General features: G+C 40.6%; 1 protein-coding gene across 1 annotated transcript in view; it reads right to left on the bottom strand.

Annotated features, from left to right (window-relative positions):
* zdhhc8b (zinc finger DHHC-type palmitoyltransferase 8b) overlaps nucleotides 1–16,547 on the bottom strand; it is an 82,626-nt gene that overhangs the window by 13,432 nt on the left and 52,647 nt on the right. Inside the window, exons 2-3 of the mRNA XM_050052038.1 lie at nucleotides 4,359–4,480; nucleotides 84–241 (exon numbers count right to left, since the gene is read on the bottom strand). Coding sequence (XP_049907995.1) covers nucleotides 84–241; nucleotides 4,359–4,480 — 280 coding nt within the window. The remainder of the gene's footprint in view (nucleotides 1–83; nucleotides 242–4,358; nucleotides 4,481–16,547) is intronic.

The following is a 16,547-nucleotide window of genomic DNA, read 5'->3' as shown; positions in this document are numbered from 1 at the left end:
TAGATTTTGGTGCCTGTGTACACTGAACATACACACTCTCTCTGTTTGCACATTTGTATTCACACACTCACACACATACACACCTCCACACAGTTGTCACAGACGCTGCAGTGCGAACAGCGAGGCGGCCTGTAGAAGTGACAGGTGGCGCACCACTTCATCCGGACCTGAATGCCCTTGATCTCCACGTTCTTGTAGAGCGGCGCTCGGAAATCATCGTCCTTGTCCTCGTCCTCATCCGCTGTGGGGAAAACACACACAGACACACACAGGGCACGTTAACAGAGAACACAGATGCATATGGGGAAGTGTGAGGAAAACAGTCACAAACACAGACACGCAACGCATGGTTTTGATTGATGATTCCATTTGACAGGGACAACAGGGGAGAGCGTTAAATGAAGCTCATCCCCTGCTGTTCGCTGTCTGCAGAGAGAGCAAACACCGAGAGAAATAAACACTTAAATAAATGTGACGTGACATTCTTCTTTTAACATTAAGGCTAATTAACAAGCACACAGAGACTAATGGAGAACAGAAACTGGTTGAATTCCCCAGAAGTTCAGACATAATCTTAATGTTTTTTGGATGGGAATTAAACCTCTAAACCAGGCAGAGACATGTAACTGAACCCATCACCTGCAAACTACAGCATGAGTACATTTCTCCTGCCCTCAATGTGACTCTGCCGTCAATCAGGGTGTTTTTGAGAAGCTTGTACTTGGTGCCATGTTCCTGCCACTGAGAGCTTTATGCTTCAGAGCCATGGTGGAAAATAACATTTCTTTCAGCTGATTAAAGGGCACTTTCAAATGATCTACACGCAGCTCCAACCCGAGAAAATTATTTCACACTACAATGATAACTGCAGGGAGATCCAGGTAGCTGAACACACACACACACACACACACACACACACACACACACACACACACAGAGCAAGAGAGGGTGAAAAGAGAAAACAAGAGAGAAACAAAAGGTAGAGGCGCAGAAATAAACAGTTCCATAAGCACAGATTGCTCTGTTATTATGGCTGTCAAGTCTCTTCAAATAGATTTTAAAGGTAAAGCGCCTGCCAAACCAACACACACAACTCTGCAGTTACGCTTGCATCTCCTCTGACAGTTTCTTTTCTACAAAAGCTCAGTTCAAGAAGTACTCAACAGACAAAGCAGTGGCCTATTTCATAGAGTGTACATTTACACTGAGAAAATGACACTCAGTTCAGTTCAATTACAATCAGTTTTTGTGTGAAGTTATTTTTAGAGCTAAAGATTAGGAAACGCCCTACAGTATTTATATGTATGTACATTTTAGGCTTAATCCTGTTATCACAAATGGCAGTAACCTTGGAGAACAATTTAAATGGCTGACACCTGCCCTGATAACATGATTGCTTGTATGAAGGTCAGGTGGGATGTTACTAACATTATGGGCTGTAATGCTGCATCTTCTTTGGAATACTAAGTGACTGAGTATTTTAGTGACAGAGAAGCATCGTGAGGACATAGCAGGGGGGATTGCTACAATTATCGCCCACCACAATATCAATGTGTGTGTGTGCCTGTGTGTGTTTGCCATTGATCACAAGTGTATCATCCCTTATGACAGGGTAAACTGTGCATCTATATGAAGTGGGGGGTGGGTGAGGGTGCAAAAGCTCAGTACTTTGCTCAGTGAAATGTGAGCAGGATGGATGGTTATTAATAGGGATCAATTTATTGAACTTTAAGTAATAAAATGAGCACTCGTCCACACTGTTTTTACATGTTAATGGCTAATACGTACTGTAGCGGTTGCCTAGGGTAACACACAGACGGGTTCAGAGTCTTGTTCTGAAAAGCTTTACATGTACAACAGCTGTTGTTGAGAACAGCACAATAGCTATAACTGCAACATCATGTATTGTCTTTATTATCGTTATCGTTCTTTCACTGAGGAACACCATAGAAAAACAAAGTGAGAATTCTCTGAACGCCTTTTACATCACACACAGTCATTGTCCCATTGGTATTATAGAAATATTGATTAGTACTAACACTTTCTTTTAACATCCTCTTGTCTTCCATGTTTCAGTTTATAGGACGCATCAAATAAAGTGAAACTCTGCATCACCACCCCACAGTACAATTTCAGTACAATTTCAGTGTGAGCCTACTTTATGTTGACCAAATGAACGAGCAAAAATGGCATTCCACTTATGAACAGAAATACACATGCTCCATGAAAGTGTTCATTCAGAGAGGCCTGAGATCCTGCAAACACTTTTTAACCAGCAGAGAAACTGAAGTGTCAACCAGAGGTGGGACCAAGTCAGTTTTTTGCAAGTCACAGGTAAGTCTCAAGTCTTTGTGCTCAAGTCCTGAGTCAAGTCATAATGCTCTCCTCACCAAATGTAATTCCATCTTAACAACAGTTATAATATATTCAATTTACAAGAAACATACATGCTTTTTAGAACTTTTTATTTTTCAAACTATTAATCAGTAACACAACAAGTAATTGTGTATGTTTCTGTCCTGTCTTGTCGTACATCTCATATTAGACTAATATCTATAACTTATTTTCCTTTCAAGTGATAATGTATGTGGCTGCATGTTTAATGTTCAAAGGGAACTGGCACACTTAATGAATAACATACTTCTTTATCTTTGGCCTTGGGGGAGGGCATCAAGTATTTTCAAGTCAAATGACTCAGGTCTGAGTAAAGTCACGAGTCACTGGCGTTTATGTCCAACTTGAGTTGCAAGCCTTTTTTCTTTTTTTTTCAATTTTTCACAATTTTGAGAAATTTGTAGAACATTTTGGGAGAGATTAAGTGTACATATAGGTGCTATATGTCGGCAAGACTTGAGGAGGGATTAAAGAGACAGAGAAAAAAAAATAGAATAGCAGTCAATGAGATTTGCTTGACTAAACATCGTACGATCTTTTGTACAATACCTCCACAAAGTCAGGTCGTAAGGGAGTTTTACATCTTTCACCCACTTTGCCCAGAATTTAATGAACACATTTTTCTAAAGTTGAAGAGAAAAGGTAATCTTTTCCATAACATAAATGTCATTTACAATATCTGTCCACTCCTCTAATGTGGGGGGTTCAGGAAGCAGCCAGCGCCTTGTGAGGGCTTTCTTGCAAGCAGATATCAAAATACCAAACATATATTTGTCAGAACGCTTTGCCTTAAAATCCATATATCTTAAAAAAAAAATAATGTAGAAAATTGCAAAGGAAGATCATTGTTAAGTATCTTTTTTAGTGCTATATGAAATTCTGTCCAGAAAGGCCTGATCACTGGACACTCCCAGAGTACATGCCAGTGATTGGCTTCCTGAAACCCACACTGTCTCCAACACTTGGCATCATCTCCAGTGAAATGTGCTTTCTGCTTCGGTGTGATAAAAAAACTGAATAAAACATTTCCACCCAAACTCACGCCACACATGTGAGTTGCTGCATTTCCACTGATATTCCACCTCTGTCAATTATGGTATTAAGTTCTGCAAATTGGACTTGCACTACGCTTATATTTTGGCATGTAGCTGTGTGGCCTTATTAGCAGCAAACATCTTTCATCCTGTTATTACCTCATTTTGCAGTTGCCCCCAAAAAAAGAAAATGACAATAACTCACTGTGCTGTACGTCAGTGACCTGAATGGGAAAAATCTTTCATTCTTACTTTTACAACCTGGAAGACAGAGTGATTTTCTAAGCAGATGTCATTTAATGGCTATATCAGTTCTTCATTCTTTTATTAAAACTTTACTGGTGGGTCTGCTCCCTGTGAGATATAAACTCAAGAGCTTAGAAAGCTCCTGATCTCTCTGTGGTCTATAAAACGCAGCAGGGCAGCAGCAGCAGAAGGCCACTGTCACCTCTGGGGAGGAAGATAACCTGCGCGTTATACAACCTAATGATTATTACCTCTTTATGGGCAGAGAAAGCTCTTCCTGAAGACAGGTGCTTATCATTTACAAGCGCATTACAAACATCCCCGGGGATGAGTTCAATCATCATTACTTTAGCCAGATAGCACTGAGGACAAGAGGCCTGCATCAGGAGCATAAGTCAGTGCAGCTTGTTTGACAGGCTGAGCCGATGAGAGGTGTGGGGCATATGGACTGTAACGGGCTGTACGGCGGATAATAGAGTCGTGATACATTGGGTGGGTTGGGGCGCTGATAAATGTGGTGCTATTAAAGGTGTGTTCTCTACATGAGGACTCACCAGTACTCATAATAATGTGCACATACATCATGACAGATACTAACATTTGTTTAGATGTCAGATGTCAGCATATTTAGACCATCACCAGACATTCAAACTCATCCGAATGCTCAAATACATGCATACAAACCTCTGGGGTAAACACCAGGGTCCATGAAGGTTGCCATGCTGAAGTTGGCCAAGACGAAGAGGAAGACCAGGCCATTGTAGAGAGGCACAGCGGGAGAGATTACCTTTGTCAACCAGGGGCACCTAGAGACACACAAGAAGAGACACAGATTAGGATTATTTTTGTCTACAACGTGAAACTTAGTCACACACATTTTAACCCCATCACATTTCAATCACAGGTGTATTAATGTTTACAATTCCAAGATACCCTGACATATTAAAATGCACTCTTTTAAACAAGCCCTTTCTTTAAACTCTATCTATGAGTCCTGGTTCTAAATTGAAACGATAATTATTATTACAAACATGATTACAGTGAGTGAATCAGAGCAAGGTCAACAGTGGATGCAAGAGCATGTGACCTACAGAAGAAGTTCTTAATTATTTGCAAATTAACTGTGAGATACTGTGAAATTAAGATAAAAATACACCATTATCTGTATCTGTATCAGTTCAACCAACCAAATTATCTGTATTTGTATCTGTACTCAGCAAAGTTTAGGGCAGAAGTGGGCGGGGTATAGACTGGAAATGGGCTGGACCTGACCGCAGGTTGTTCTTTTAAACCTGAAATCGAAATGGGTTGAACAGAAGTGGACCTGATCACTTTCATTACAGTTATTTTAATTCAACCAATGGGGGACATGAATGTGTGTACCAAATTTCATAGCAATCCAGCCAATAGGTATTAAACATTTTGCTCAAAATCCAAAAATATCAAATTCATGATGGCACAAGATGAAGAGTCAGTCACCACAGTCTGTAGGATTCATCATCTGGGGACCATGAATGTCTGTACAAAATGTCATTGCAGCCCATCCTGTTGCTGTTGTTGAGATATTTCAGTCTGGACCAAAGTGATGGACCCAAAGACCGACATTACCACCCCTGCAGCCTTGCTGCTAGCATGGCTAAAAGTAAAGCTAACAAATCTGGATTAATGTTTAGTTCAGGTCTGATCAACTCTTCTTGCGTGAAAAGCCCCACCCTGAACTGTAGCTCATCCTAGCTACAGGCAATTTGCCATCACATGCATCTGATGTAACTATCTGCTGTGCTGGTAAATTACACTGACCACCTCAACGGAGAACCTCCTTTTTAATCCCAGCAATATTTTGCGTCAAGACTGACCTTCTCCACTGCCTGCAACATAACTCAGTCAGCGCTGTGAAATATTCAGCTGTGGAGACACCTGAATCACGCCTGCAGCCCTGCTCAATCACCTGGACTCAAATGTCAACACACTGAGTGCATCCTGGCGTGCTATCATTCAAGTCAACTGTTTGTGTGGTCTCTGTAGAGATGAGACGCTGCTAGAATGAAGATGTGTTAACGCTTAAGGTTACGCATGCCGCAGAGTTCCTGCAGGTCAGACACTCAGAGAGAGTTTATGAATTAATAAAATATCTTGTAAGACAGGGAGGAAGGTGTTACAAAAGAAAGACCCTCACTTTCACTTTTGTTTCCAGCCCTCTTTCCTGGCGATGACTAACACAGCCACGCCCACTTGCACACGTAACAGACACGCACACTTACACTTTCAAACATGCTTCTCCAGATTATTCTGACATCAAAAAGTCAATTTCCTGGTACCCATGCCCCGAGATCATCTTCAATCCATATCTATTCTCCCGCTCCGCCAGTCCTCTTTTGCTTTGTTGAATTATTCAGAGCCGTGGCTGTAGGGAGCCACTAACAGAGAATAGAGAGACGCTAACAGGGATAAGGTGGCTTCTTTCATAACCAGTCTGCACTGGTCCACAGCTTTGTTAGGCCCAGTGTGGGCTTCATCCATTCTTCCAAGATATCACTGCACCATATCAGGGCAATGTTGGGGCCGATTATAGTTGACTTCATTCACATTGCTTGAAAATGTCACTCACATTATAATTATTCTCAATGATGGATTACCAGCATATTATAAACTAATTGGAGGACGTGATACACTTTCTTATAATTAGACAATTACCAGGAAATAACATGTCTGTGATATCATTTCCAATATGAAGGCATACTGTCAGTGGATGCAACAAGCCTAAAATAATCTTATCTGTCTTTTTGCTTAAGATTTTAAGCCACATTACGTATCAGCTCACAAAATAAAACTTTGGTCATTTAAGTGTTGGTGTCACCTCTTCTCTAAATACATTTTCAGTGGTTTGTTTTGTGGCACAAATTTACTTTTGCAAGATAACGTCCTCCGAGTACATTTCAGTGGAATTGCTACTGACGCAGAGGACTGTAGTGAGTAGTAGCATGCTGTGTCATCACAGCCTTGGCAGCATGTAGAGAAGGTACAAACGCTTAAAAAAATTGATCAAAGAAAAGCAATAGCATGCTGCTCCACCGACTTACAAAATCTCAATTTACTCGCCTGTCAAAGGATCGTGTGTTTTTGCCCACAGTGTGATACAGTCGAGCCAGGGAGAAGGAAAAAAATGGAGTGAGGCTGACAGCAACCATTTTGGGAGTCTGGGAGCAGACAGCGTGGGAGGAGAATGTGACTGAGAGAAAGCCTGATTAGGGCCACAGACATTGGTTAATTGTGTAGGAGTAACAAATAACCACAGAGCGCTTATCAACACTGTTTACAAGCCACTTTTACTGCTTGTGTAACCATGATACTTCAACTGGGGCAGAAAAGCCTCCAGCCTGTCAAAAAGTTTGGACTGAGTTTATAAAGCTGAAGGGGATTTTGCTGCCAAAAGTGCAGTAATGTGATGAGTTTGGTTGAGTCCTAGCTGAGTGAAAGAAAGGCCTGGGTTCTCTGTGGTAATTAAAACGCCTGCTAACAGGAGCTGGAGAGGTAACGAAGCAGGCACTCTCCAGTTAATCAGCATCTAAAATTCAGATCAAAAACCCTTGAACATGCCCAGCACTGTCGCAACAGAAGCGTAAAGATAACATCCTCATGAGGACCAGGTACAGGCCCAGGGGTCCGCCTGTCAACTACAAAATGTCACTCAAATAAACATGTACCAACCAGGTAAAGACTCAAAATGACCAAAGACATACACAAAAAGACCACAGAGATGCAAAGGAACTGCAGACAGAAAATGACCACAAAAAGGGGCAAAACAACTACAAAGATACACAAAATGGCTACAAAGAGACTCAAAGTGACCAGAAAGAAATACAAAAAAGTGACCACAAAGAGATGCAAAGGAACTGCAGAAACAGAAAAGAGGCAAAACAACCACAAAGAGACACAATGTGACTACAAAGAGGCACAAATGACCACAAAAAAACAGAATGACCTCAAAGAGACACAAAACAACTACAAAGAGGCCCAAAATCAAAAAGAGATGCAGAGAAACTACGAAGTGACACCAAATTACTACAAAAAGGAGCAAAACAACCATAAAGAGACACAAGAAGACCATAAAGAGATGCAAAGAAACCACAAAGAGACACATAATAACTACAAAGTAGGGGTAAAACAACCACAGAGACACAAAATTACAACAAAGAGGCACAAAAAGACAAAACAAACAAATAAAATGAAATCAAAGAGACACAACATGATCAAAAAGAGTTGCAAAGAAATTGCAAAGAGACACAAAATGACCACAAGGAGAAACAAAAAGACTACAAAGAGATCCAAAAGCACTGGACAGAGACACATAATAACTGCAAAAAAGGGCAAAATAACCACAAAGAGACACAAAATGACCAAAGAGACAGAAACAGACTACAAAGAGCTGTAAAACAACATCAACAACAAAAAAATTAAAACCACCACAAAGTCTGTGTGCCTTGCTCCTATGTAAAAGAGGTGGTGGGGCCTTTTGCGTATCTGTGCCCAGCGGCCCATTGTCTCATAATCCGCCCATGCATGCTGAGAAATAATAGGCTGAGCTAAGAAAAAGAGCAAGGTAAAAACAAAGGATTACAGAGGAATAATCCGCAGCTTGCTCCTCAGGCTGGCAGAGCAACACACTGTCTCCTCAGTAACCTTATAGATCAATATGAGGCAGACTGTTGGCAACAGAAACACCTTCCACACAGCAGCTTTCACTTCATCTTCAGACATTAGCATCCTTAAAGTGGAAATGAGTTTTGACTTGCATTCGGCAGCTCTCCCCATTTTTTACCCACATTTTTATCCAAAGTGCCTGAGGTTGGCATATGCTTATGATTCAATATGTGAAACGAGGTTCATGATTTAATGCAGCTACAACAAAATGTACTCAATTAAAGCAACAGCAGCAAAGTGTGACTCTGCACAATATTCAGTCCAGTCATGGACAAGCTCAAATAAAAGCATTAATGATACGGTGTGTTGTCGGTTATTTAATTTGACTGTACTGTTTCATTAACTGAGAATTTGAGAAATCACAATCACAGGAAAGTCATCTGATTTGTCACTAATATTGCAAAATACAGTCCCATTGCATTTTAATATATGGATACATTTTAAAGCTGCACTAATCAATATTTTCTGGGCCTGACTGAGGTATGACTGTGCATAATGTGAAAGGAAATGCTCGTAATCACAAATCCACAGAGAATTATCACCCGTCTGCAGTTCACCTAAACTCTACAGAACATTTCAGCTGCTCATTGTTTTGGTTTTATGGCACGAACATTTAATGTTCGGGTTCAGTCTCACCACTCTCACTGGCCCAGTTTCCAGCTCCAGCAGGCAGACAGACCTGGTTAGTGATGAGCTGGTGAACACAGTGGAGCATTTAGCAGCTAAAGAGTCAAAGTTTTCCATCAGAAGTTGGTAAAGAGCAAATAAAAGAGCTGATAAGAGAGTGGGCTTACATTTGTCACGTCTCCATAAATATGACTTTCACAACAAATTCACAATAAAAAGTTTAGGAGGCAATATGTCAATGATGTGTTTAGAGCTGGTTTCACTGGTCTGAATAAATCGATGCAATGTAATTTATATCCTTTCCTTCCTTTTCTGGTCAAGTTGTGAAACTGAGCAGGTAAAAATCTGTGTTTTGCAATATACACGATGGAACCCTTTAGCTGCAACCACCACAGACTGAGATTAGTTTCATTTAAACTGCTGCTGTAACTCGCTCTAAGAAGCAGCACTTCTGTATCTTCCTACTCTCGGGGGCCTCATCTCATTTGTGGATTACAACGATGCTGCATCAGATATCCTCCCCTGAGACATGGTGAAATCATATAATACACACAGACAGACATATACACACACTTAGCTTCATCCAGCATGCGCTTATGGACTGAAAGAGCGAATCTTAGCCTTGGGTATCTGATAGCTTCCTCAGTCACTGCAGCAGTAGGGGGGTCTGTGGTTGGGTATTAAGATTAGAGAAAACACCCAGCTTTCGGGTGATGATAACCCAGCTGTCTTTCCAAATAAAAAAAAAGAAGCCTGGACACAAATCCTCAGCTGCCAGCCTTAAAACACAGGCTTGAGTTTGTTGATTAAACAAAATCTGGGTGGAACACTTTGAAACGAGCCCTCTAATCCCACTGCCCAAACCTACAGAGGGAGGAAACCACTCTGCGGTCTTTGGAAAGTAATTAGGTGCTTGGTGATTGGTCTGCTGGCACAGTTGCAGCTTTAAACAGGGCTCCAATAATCAATCACATCTACCCAGTGATGCAGTGTAACTAAGTATATTTACTCAAGTCACATTCTACCTCTACATTTCGGAGGGAAATACTGTGCTTTTTACTTCACTATATTTATTTGACAGCCTTAGCTTATAAAATATGATGTTGTCATGTAAATTGATCTACCTGAAATGTAATATGAGTATAACAAAAAATATTAATCCATTAGTTGACTGACAAAAAAATTAATTGGCAACTATTTTGACTACTGTTAGTCTTTTTTTTTAAGCTCCAGGTTCCAGTGATTATTTTCAGCTTTTCCTTTTAATTATTTTAATAATTTTAATCTATTTTTAATCGTTCTGAGATTTTTACTATTGGTTGGACAAAACAACATTGTGAATGTAATTGCGTTAGTAATTATCTAATTTCTTAATATAGATAATAGTAACAGTCACAGGGGCTGTTTTTCTGCATTGAATTATAAAACTTTACTTATATACTTTAATAATAATAATAATAATAATAATAATACATTTTATTTATACAGCGCTTTTACAGCTCCCAAAGACGCTTTACATTTAAAACCAAAGAAAAGAAGTACATACATGTAAGTGCAAAGAGATAAACAGAAGACAAGGACAATATAAAACAACAAGGTGCAAAAGCATAGTGCAAAACAAAGAAAAGGAGGGCACATGAGGAACTGAGAACGAAAAGCTAATGTTAAAGGTTAAAAGCGGATTTGAAAAGGTGGGTTTTGAGGAATGATTTGAAGGTGGATGGATTTGGACAGTCACAGATGTGTATAGAAAGGGTGTTCCAGAGGGAGGGGGCGGCTATGGAGAAGGCTCTGTCGCCCCAAGAGCATAAAGGTCCAGTGTGTAGGATTTAGATGGATATACTGGCAGCAATGGAATGTGATATAAGGAGTTTTTTTAGTGTACAATCACCTGAATATAAGAATTGTTGTGTTTTCTACCTTAGAGTGAGCCATTTATATTTATATAGGGAGTGGGTCCTTGTCCACAGAGATCACCATGTTGCACCACCATCTTTCTGCAGTAGCCCAGAATGGACAAACCATACACTGGCACTATACTGGGCCATTTGCATTTTTTTTACATTGGTCACTGTAGTTAGCAGCCCCTCCGCAATGAGCAGTGTTGAAAAAAAAAAAAAACAGTTTTGTTTTTTTTGTTTGTTTTTACGTTAGGATTAGGGGTTAGGGTTAGGTCAGTGTTTTTACGCGAAACTGATTTACTCAGTATTTTTACTGGTTTAAATCACCAGGTCCGTTTCTTTCTTTCTTTTTTTTTTTTTTTAAAGATTATTTTTTGGGCTTTTTGCCTTTAATTGACAGGACATTGTGAAATGGGGAGAGAGAGAGAGTGGGGGGATGACATGCAGCAAAGGGTTGCAAGCCGGAATCAAACCTGCGACCGCTGCAGCGAAGCATCGCCTCTGTACATGGGGTGCCGGCACTATCCACTACGCTACCGACACCCCACCAGGTCTGTTTCTTTTAGAGAGAAAGAGACCTCTGCAGATAATTCAGCTCCTGGTAAAAACCTCCTTAACAATGAACACTGAAAGAATTCTAACCAGGAGAAGTTTCAGCTAGTTGCAATTTGCAATCCTCGCCACTAGATCCCCCCAAATCTTACACACTTGTTCCTTTAAGTAACATTTTCAATGCAAGACTTTTACTTGTAATAGAGATTTTTTGCAGTGTGGTATTGGTACTTTTACCTCAGTAAAAGGATCCAGATACTTCCTCCACCACTGCATCTACCACGTAAACCTGTCTACATGTTCGCTACACACCCCAAAGCAATTTGACTACTCAAATCTGCCTGTCCTTCATTTGCCTGCTTTTGGATCGGAGCAGAAAAAGCAGCCTTTGAAGTTTCTCTTATCTTTTCTTTTAGTAGCGCTGGGAGGAAGGGAGGGTGGGTTTGTGTGTGGAGGGCAGAGTCTGAACAACCATCAAAGAGAGAAGTGAGTCAAAGAGGAGCACTTTTCTTAGTCCAACATGAAGGTTCACCAGATGCCAGTCTTTGTGAATGAGAGAGGATGAGTGATGTTGACTGTAGGTTTGCTGCTCAGTGACATTCATGTCAGTCAGCTCCTTAAAAAATGAACATTTTCCATCATTTTCAACATCTATAAACACAATATTCTGACAATAATTAGAGGTGTACGCCAGCTATTTAGTGTTCCACTTCCATAAAATCAGGGAACACACAAAAGACAGCCAACAAAAAAAGAATGGTCAGCTGAGATATTCTGACTCTCAGTCCCTACTGTTTGTGTCGAGCTCCAGAAAAGTAACCAACCCCATCTATTCATTTGACCCTTTCCTGCCTGGCAAATGCCCACATCGTTCAGTGTCCATATACTCTCAGTTTGTAATGCAGGCTTTCTGGTATAAATTTGAAGTGTCTATTCCAAGCTGAGATAACCCCGATGACACCAAACTCTGCTTTTCAGCTTTAAGGATCTGCTAAAAGACTTTGTTCAGAGCATTGCATTTCCACAAAGAGTCAGACAACCTTCAAGCTATGTTGTCCTCTGCCACTATGAATAACATAATGCTGTTTGACTAACAATATATTTCAGTAGAGAAAAGTATTTTGCAGGAAATAGATATAGCAGAGATTTTGGTATTCAAATGTTCAAGGTTACAGATGTTTCCGGCAGGAATAATACCTAGCTTATTATCAGGATCAGAAATAAAGCCTTCTTAGACTGTAATGCTCGTGAGCATGAGTGACGCCTGAAACACTTGATGATGCTGCAGGACCACTGGGAGCACTTACAGTAATGTGTTCAGCACATGGTGAAAACACTGTCCCATTGATTAGTTCATTAACGCTGAACCCAGTGGGACGTTCATGGGAAGCCTGTTCTTCTGCAGACTGCCTGCTGAGACTCCGTGATCCTGAAACTGTTGCAAGGCTGGTTTCATTTCAGCTTACAGGAAGTTTTATTATAATTTTAGAAAAGGGAATTGTATTCTGTGAGAAGATGCCAGTGAGAGGTCGATTATTAGGTTTCAGTCCTGATCTGTATGCTACATTTACCAGCTGCAACAGCTTGAATAGTATTTTTTTCATCTCCTGAGTCTGTTTGTGTGTATGTCATCATAGCAAAATGTGGTTCTGGAGACACCTATCATATCAGGAACTACCACAGAGGCCATTTTGAGTACTTTGTTAGCTGTTTATATGTCTTTCTGTCTATTGACAGATTTTGTCACAGCAATAGCGTTGGAAACCATGCAAGATGCAGTCACGAAACTTTACAGGTGTGTAGCTGCAGAGGTGGGAGACTTGAGTCACATGACTGGACTTGAGTTGGACTCAAGTCACAAATCTGAGGAATTCGGACTTGCTTGACTCTAGACTCAACTTGACTCTGACTTGGTGTTTATGACTTGAGACTCCATGTCGACTAGATACAGATAACTTGAAAGGACTTGACTTTCTATTAAATATTTGCATCTTTCCAGATATTGAGAATTTACTAGGGCTTTCAAAATATCGCATGAATTTCAATTAATTAATTAATCACAGAAAAAACAACACGTTAAAAAAATTAACGCTGATTAATCCCACTCCATGGTGCCCTTTGACCTGGAGCACCATTGAAGGCCATAGTTGCTTTGTCACATGATGGAGGCAGATGAGAAGATGCTGCTTGGCCCCGTGAATTGAACACTTACATTAAAAAAATGCCCAGATGGAACTGTTGAACTGTTGGGAGCACCGTTCTCTGCTATTTCTGCAGTAAGGAATTTACGTACCATCGGAGTACTTCAGCCCTGAAATATCACCTCAACGCAAACCCAGAGGTCCGAGCTAGTACGGCCTCTGATGCTAGCACTAGCAGTCAGCCTCGTCAAGCCACACTTGACCACACGTTCAGACACAAAGTGAGTGAGACTACCTGTGACCAACAAATCTACTCCCTTGCAAAATGGATTACAATAGACTGCAGACCAGTTTCAGTGGTAGAGGACAGGGAGACAATTGAGCATGGAGGGAGCTATTCAAAATAAATTACAAAATTTTGATTCAAGAATCTTGTTTGAATCAGTGACTCCACCAACACAACATCCAACTATATCCAGGGTACATGAATGTGTCTTTTTAGCTAACTTATTAGCTTATTGGCTCGTCAAACATTTTCACATTTCTCTCACCAGGCCAACAATTAACAGTCCATCACAAAATAATTGTACTCGTCTTCAGAGACACTGCATCAGCTGAAACACTGCTGAGGGTATTTTCCAGAATCTTACCTGCTCTCTCAAATTCCATCAGACCTAACTGCTAACACCCCAGGGACCTGCCAACCCCTAACGCGAACACATCCCTGAGGCTCTGCACTCACACACATGGCATTTAGTATTCCATACACAAGCATACAAAGCAGCAGGCCTGATGTCAGTGCAGACAGCAGTGATGTTAGCTCGAGGCAGAGTAGTATGAGGCAGGTCAGCCGAGAGGCAACGCTGCACGGATTGACTGGGTATCATGAAATTTAGTTCCTTATGCACTTCTATTATTCATTAGGGGTGAGTATTTCCTCTTGTTTTTACTCACAAACTGCACAGAAACACAATTTTGGGCAGAGATGTAAATTCACATTTAGTGTATATTTAATTTAAGTTTTTTAGTCATTAAAATATCAGAAACTAATAAGTAATAATCACAAGTTCCCAGAGTCCATTCTCAGTGTATGTGCACTGGAGCTTTCAAGTTTCCACATCACACTTGTGTAAGTCACTTACTGAACCACGACTGGCTTGTGATTCATTTATGTTTGTACACACACGTCAAACTCAAATTTAAGGTGAAACTTTCTCCCTTCAGCAGATATTTGTAAAAAATGTTAATTATGCATGAACAGACTTGCACTTTAAAACAAATTTCAGAGATTTGAAAACACAAAATCAAGTCCCACTTCAGCTCTGTTTATTGAAGACAGCCTCGAGGACTGGTTGACTTCACTCTAAGACAACAGAGCAGAGAAGGAACCTGTGCAGCTGCAGGGAACTGCACACTGTATTCAATCTGCATATCAGCTCAGAGCTCAGTGTTATTTCCATATTGGTAATTGCATAAGGGGTCCATTTGAAATGAAATAAAATGCTTTGCCCCCACATGCTGCCCTTTTGTAATTTACATATTCATAATAACCCAGTTTTTATGGTGTGTAGAAGGAGGAAAGCAGGAAATCTATCCCATGAAGAAAAACATTTCTATTCCCCTCAGCTACAAATGTAGTTTAACCAGCTTACCACAGTAAATTACATCACATTATAAATAAGCCCAGTGAGCACTGATACTATTACAAACACTGCCTGGCTCCAGGCTCATGTTTAAATAAACTGTTTCATTCCAAAGATATATTTACAGCTGATACATAATACATTTCAGCTCGAGAAATTCACTGAAAATCAAAAATTAGATTCAAAAAATGAATGATGGATAATAATCTAACTGAAACTGAGTGAGATTCTCAAGGTTTTTTATAACACTGGCAGTGTTACCGTGTCATCTCTGACTGATAACAGAATCTGATTTGGGTAACAGCATTTCATTCATATTCCCCGCAGAGTTTCCTCTTGATGTGGGTAAGCATTTTGTGGGAGCAGATGTCACATTTTGCAAACGTGGATCTCACTTGGTAATAAAACAAATATTTCCATATGTGAGAGGAATAAGTTAGTGCGTGTGTCAAGTGGAGGTTGTCAGCGTCACTTTTCTTCCTTCTATCCTCCTACTCACCGTCTGTGTAGCATTAAAAGAAATACACACACACACCCGCGCAGACACACACACATGCTTTGTTAATCCTCCTGTTTATTTCCTCCAAAAGAAATCCAAAAAAGCATAACACTCTCACAAAATGTCTTTACACATTCCAGTAAATCTCCAACAAATCAATAGCGTCTGCTCTCATAATCCAATAAAACAAATGTCACTTTTCCTGATTAAAAAAAACCCACATTGCACTGACATGTGTCCATAAACTGGCACAACCAACACACCCATGTGCATGCAGTCACAAACAAAGGGTGTTCAGTGGGCTGGTGTGTAGTGCAATTTCCCCAAGGGGTGATGACACATGTGCTGCCAGTCTTTCAGGCTCCCCGTGGGAAACTGGAAACCAGTACAGTGACATGGGTCAGTTGGAATAAATTAGGCTTATGGGGCCAAAGACACTGAGGCTTAACTCGACAAGTACAGCAAATATCTGTGGGTATTTAGACCACAGTAGCAAGGACAGTCAGCTCTGCCAATGCAACTGTTGTATGTGTGTGTGTGTGTGTGTGTGTGTGTGTGTGTGTGTGTGTGTGTGTGTGTGTGTGTGTGTTAAGCTCTGCCAGTTGGAAATATGCATTTGTATGTAACCCAATCTGGATATTGGTTTTTGTAAGGGGGTAGGAGGGGGGTGGATTCAGCTAACATGGATGCCCCCTTGCTTCAGACAAACATTAGGGCTGCTCACTCAGTTGCCAGGCTGATGTGTACGGAGGGAAAGTAATGCCTGCAGAAGTTGGCTTGCCTTGTGTCACATTCCCAGCCACTCTTCT

This window comes from Epinephelus moara, chromosome 8, assembly GCF_006386435.1.
Source record: "Epinephelus moara isolate mb chromosome 8, YSFRI_EMoa_1.0, whole genome shotgun sequence".
In the NCBI taxonomy this organism is placed as follows: Eukaryota; Metazoa; Chordata; class Actinopteri; order Perciformes; family Serranidae; genus Epinephelus; species Epinephelus moara.
This window is presented reverse-complemented; position numbering and strand designations above follow the sequence as displayed.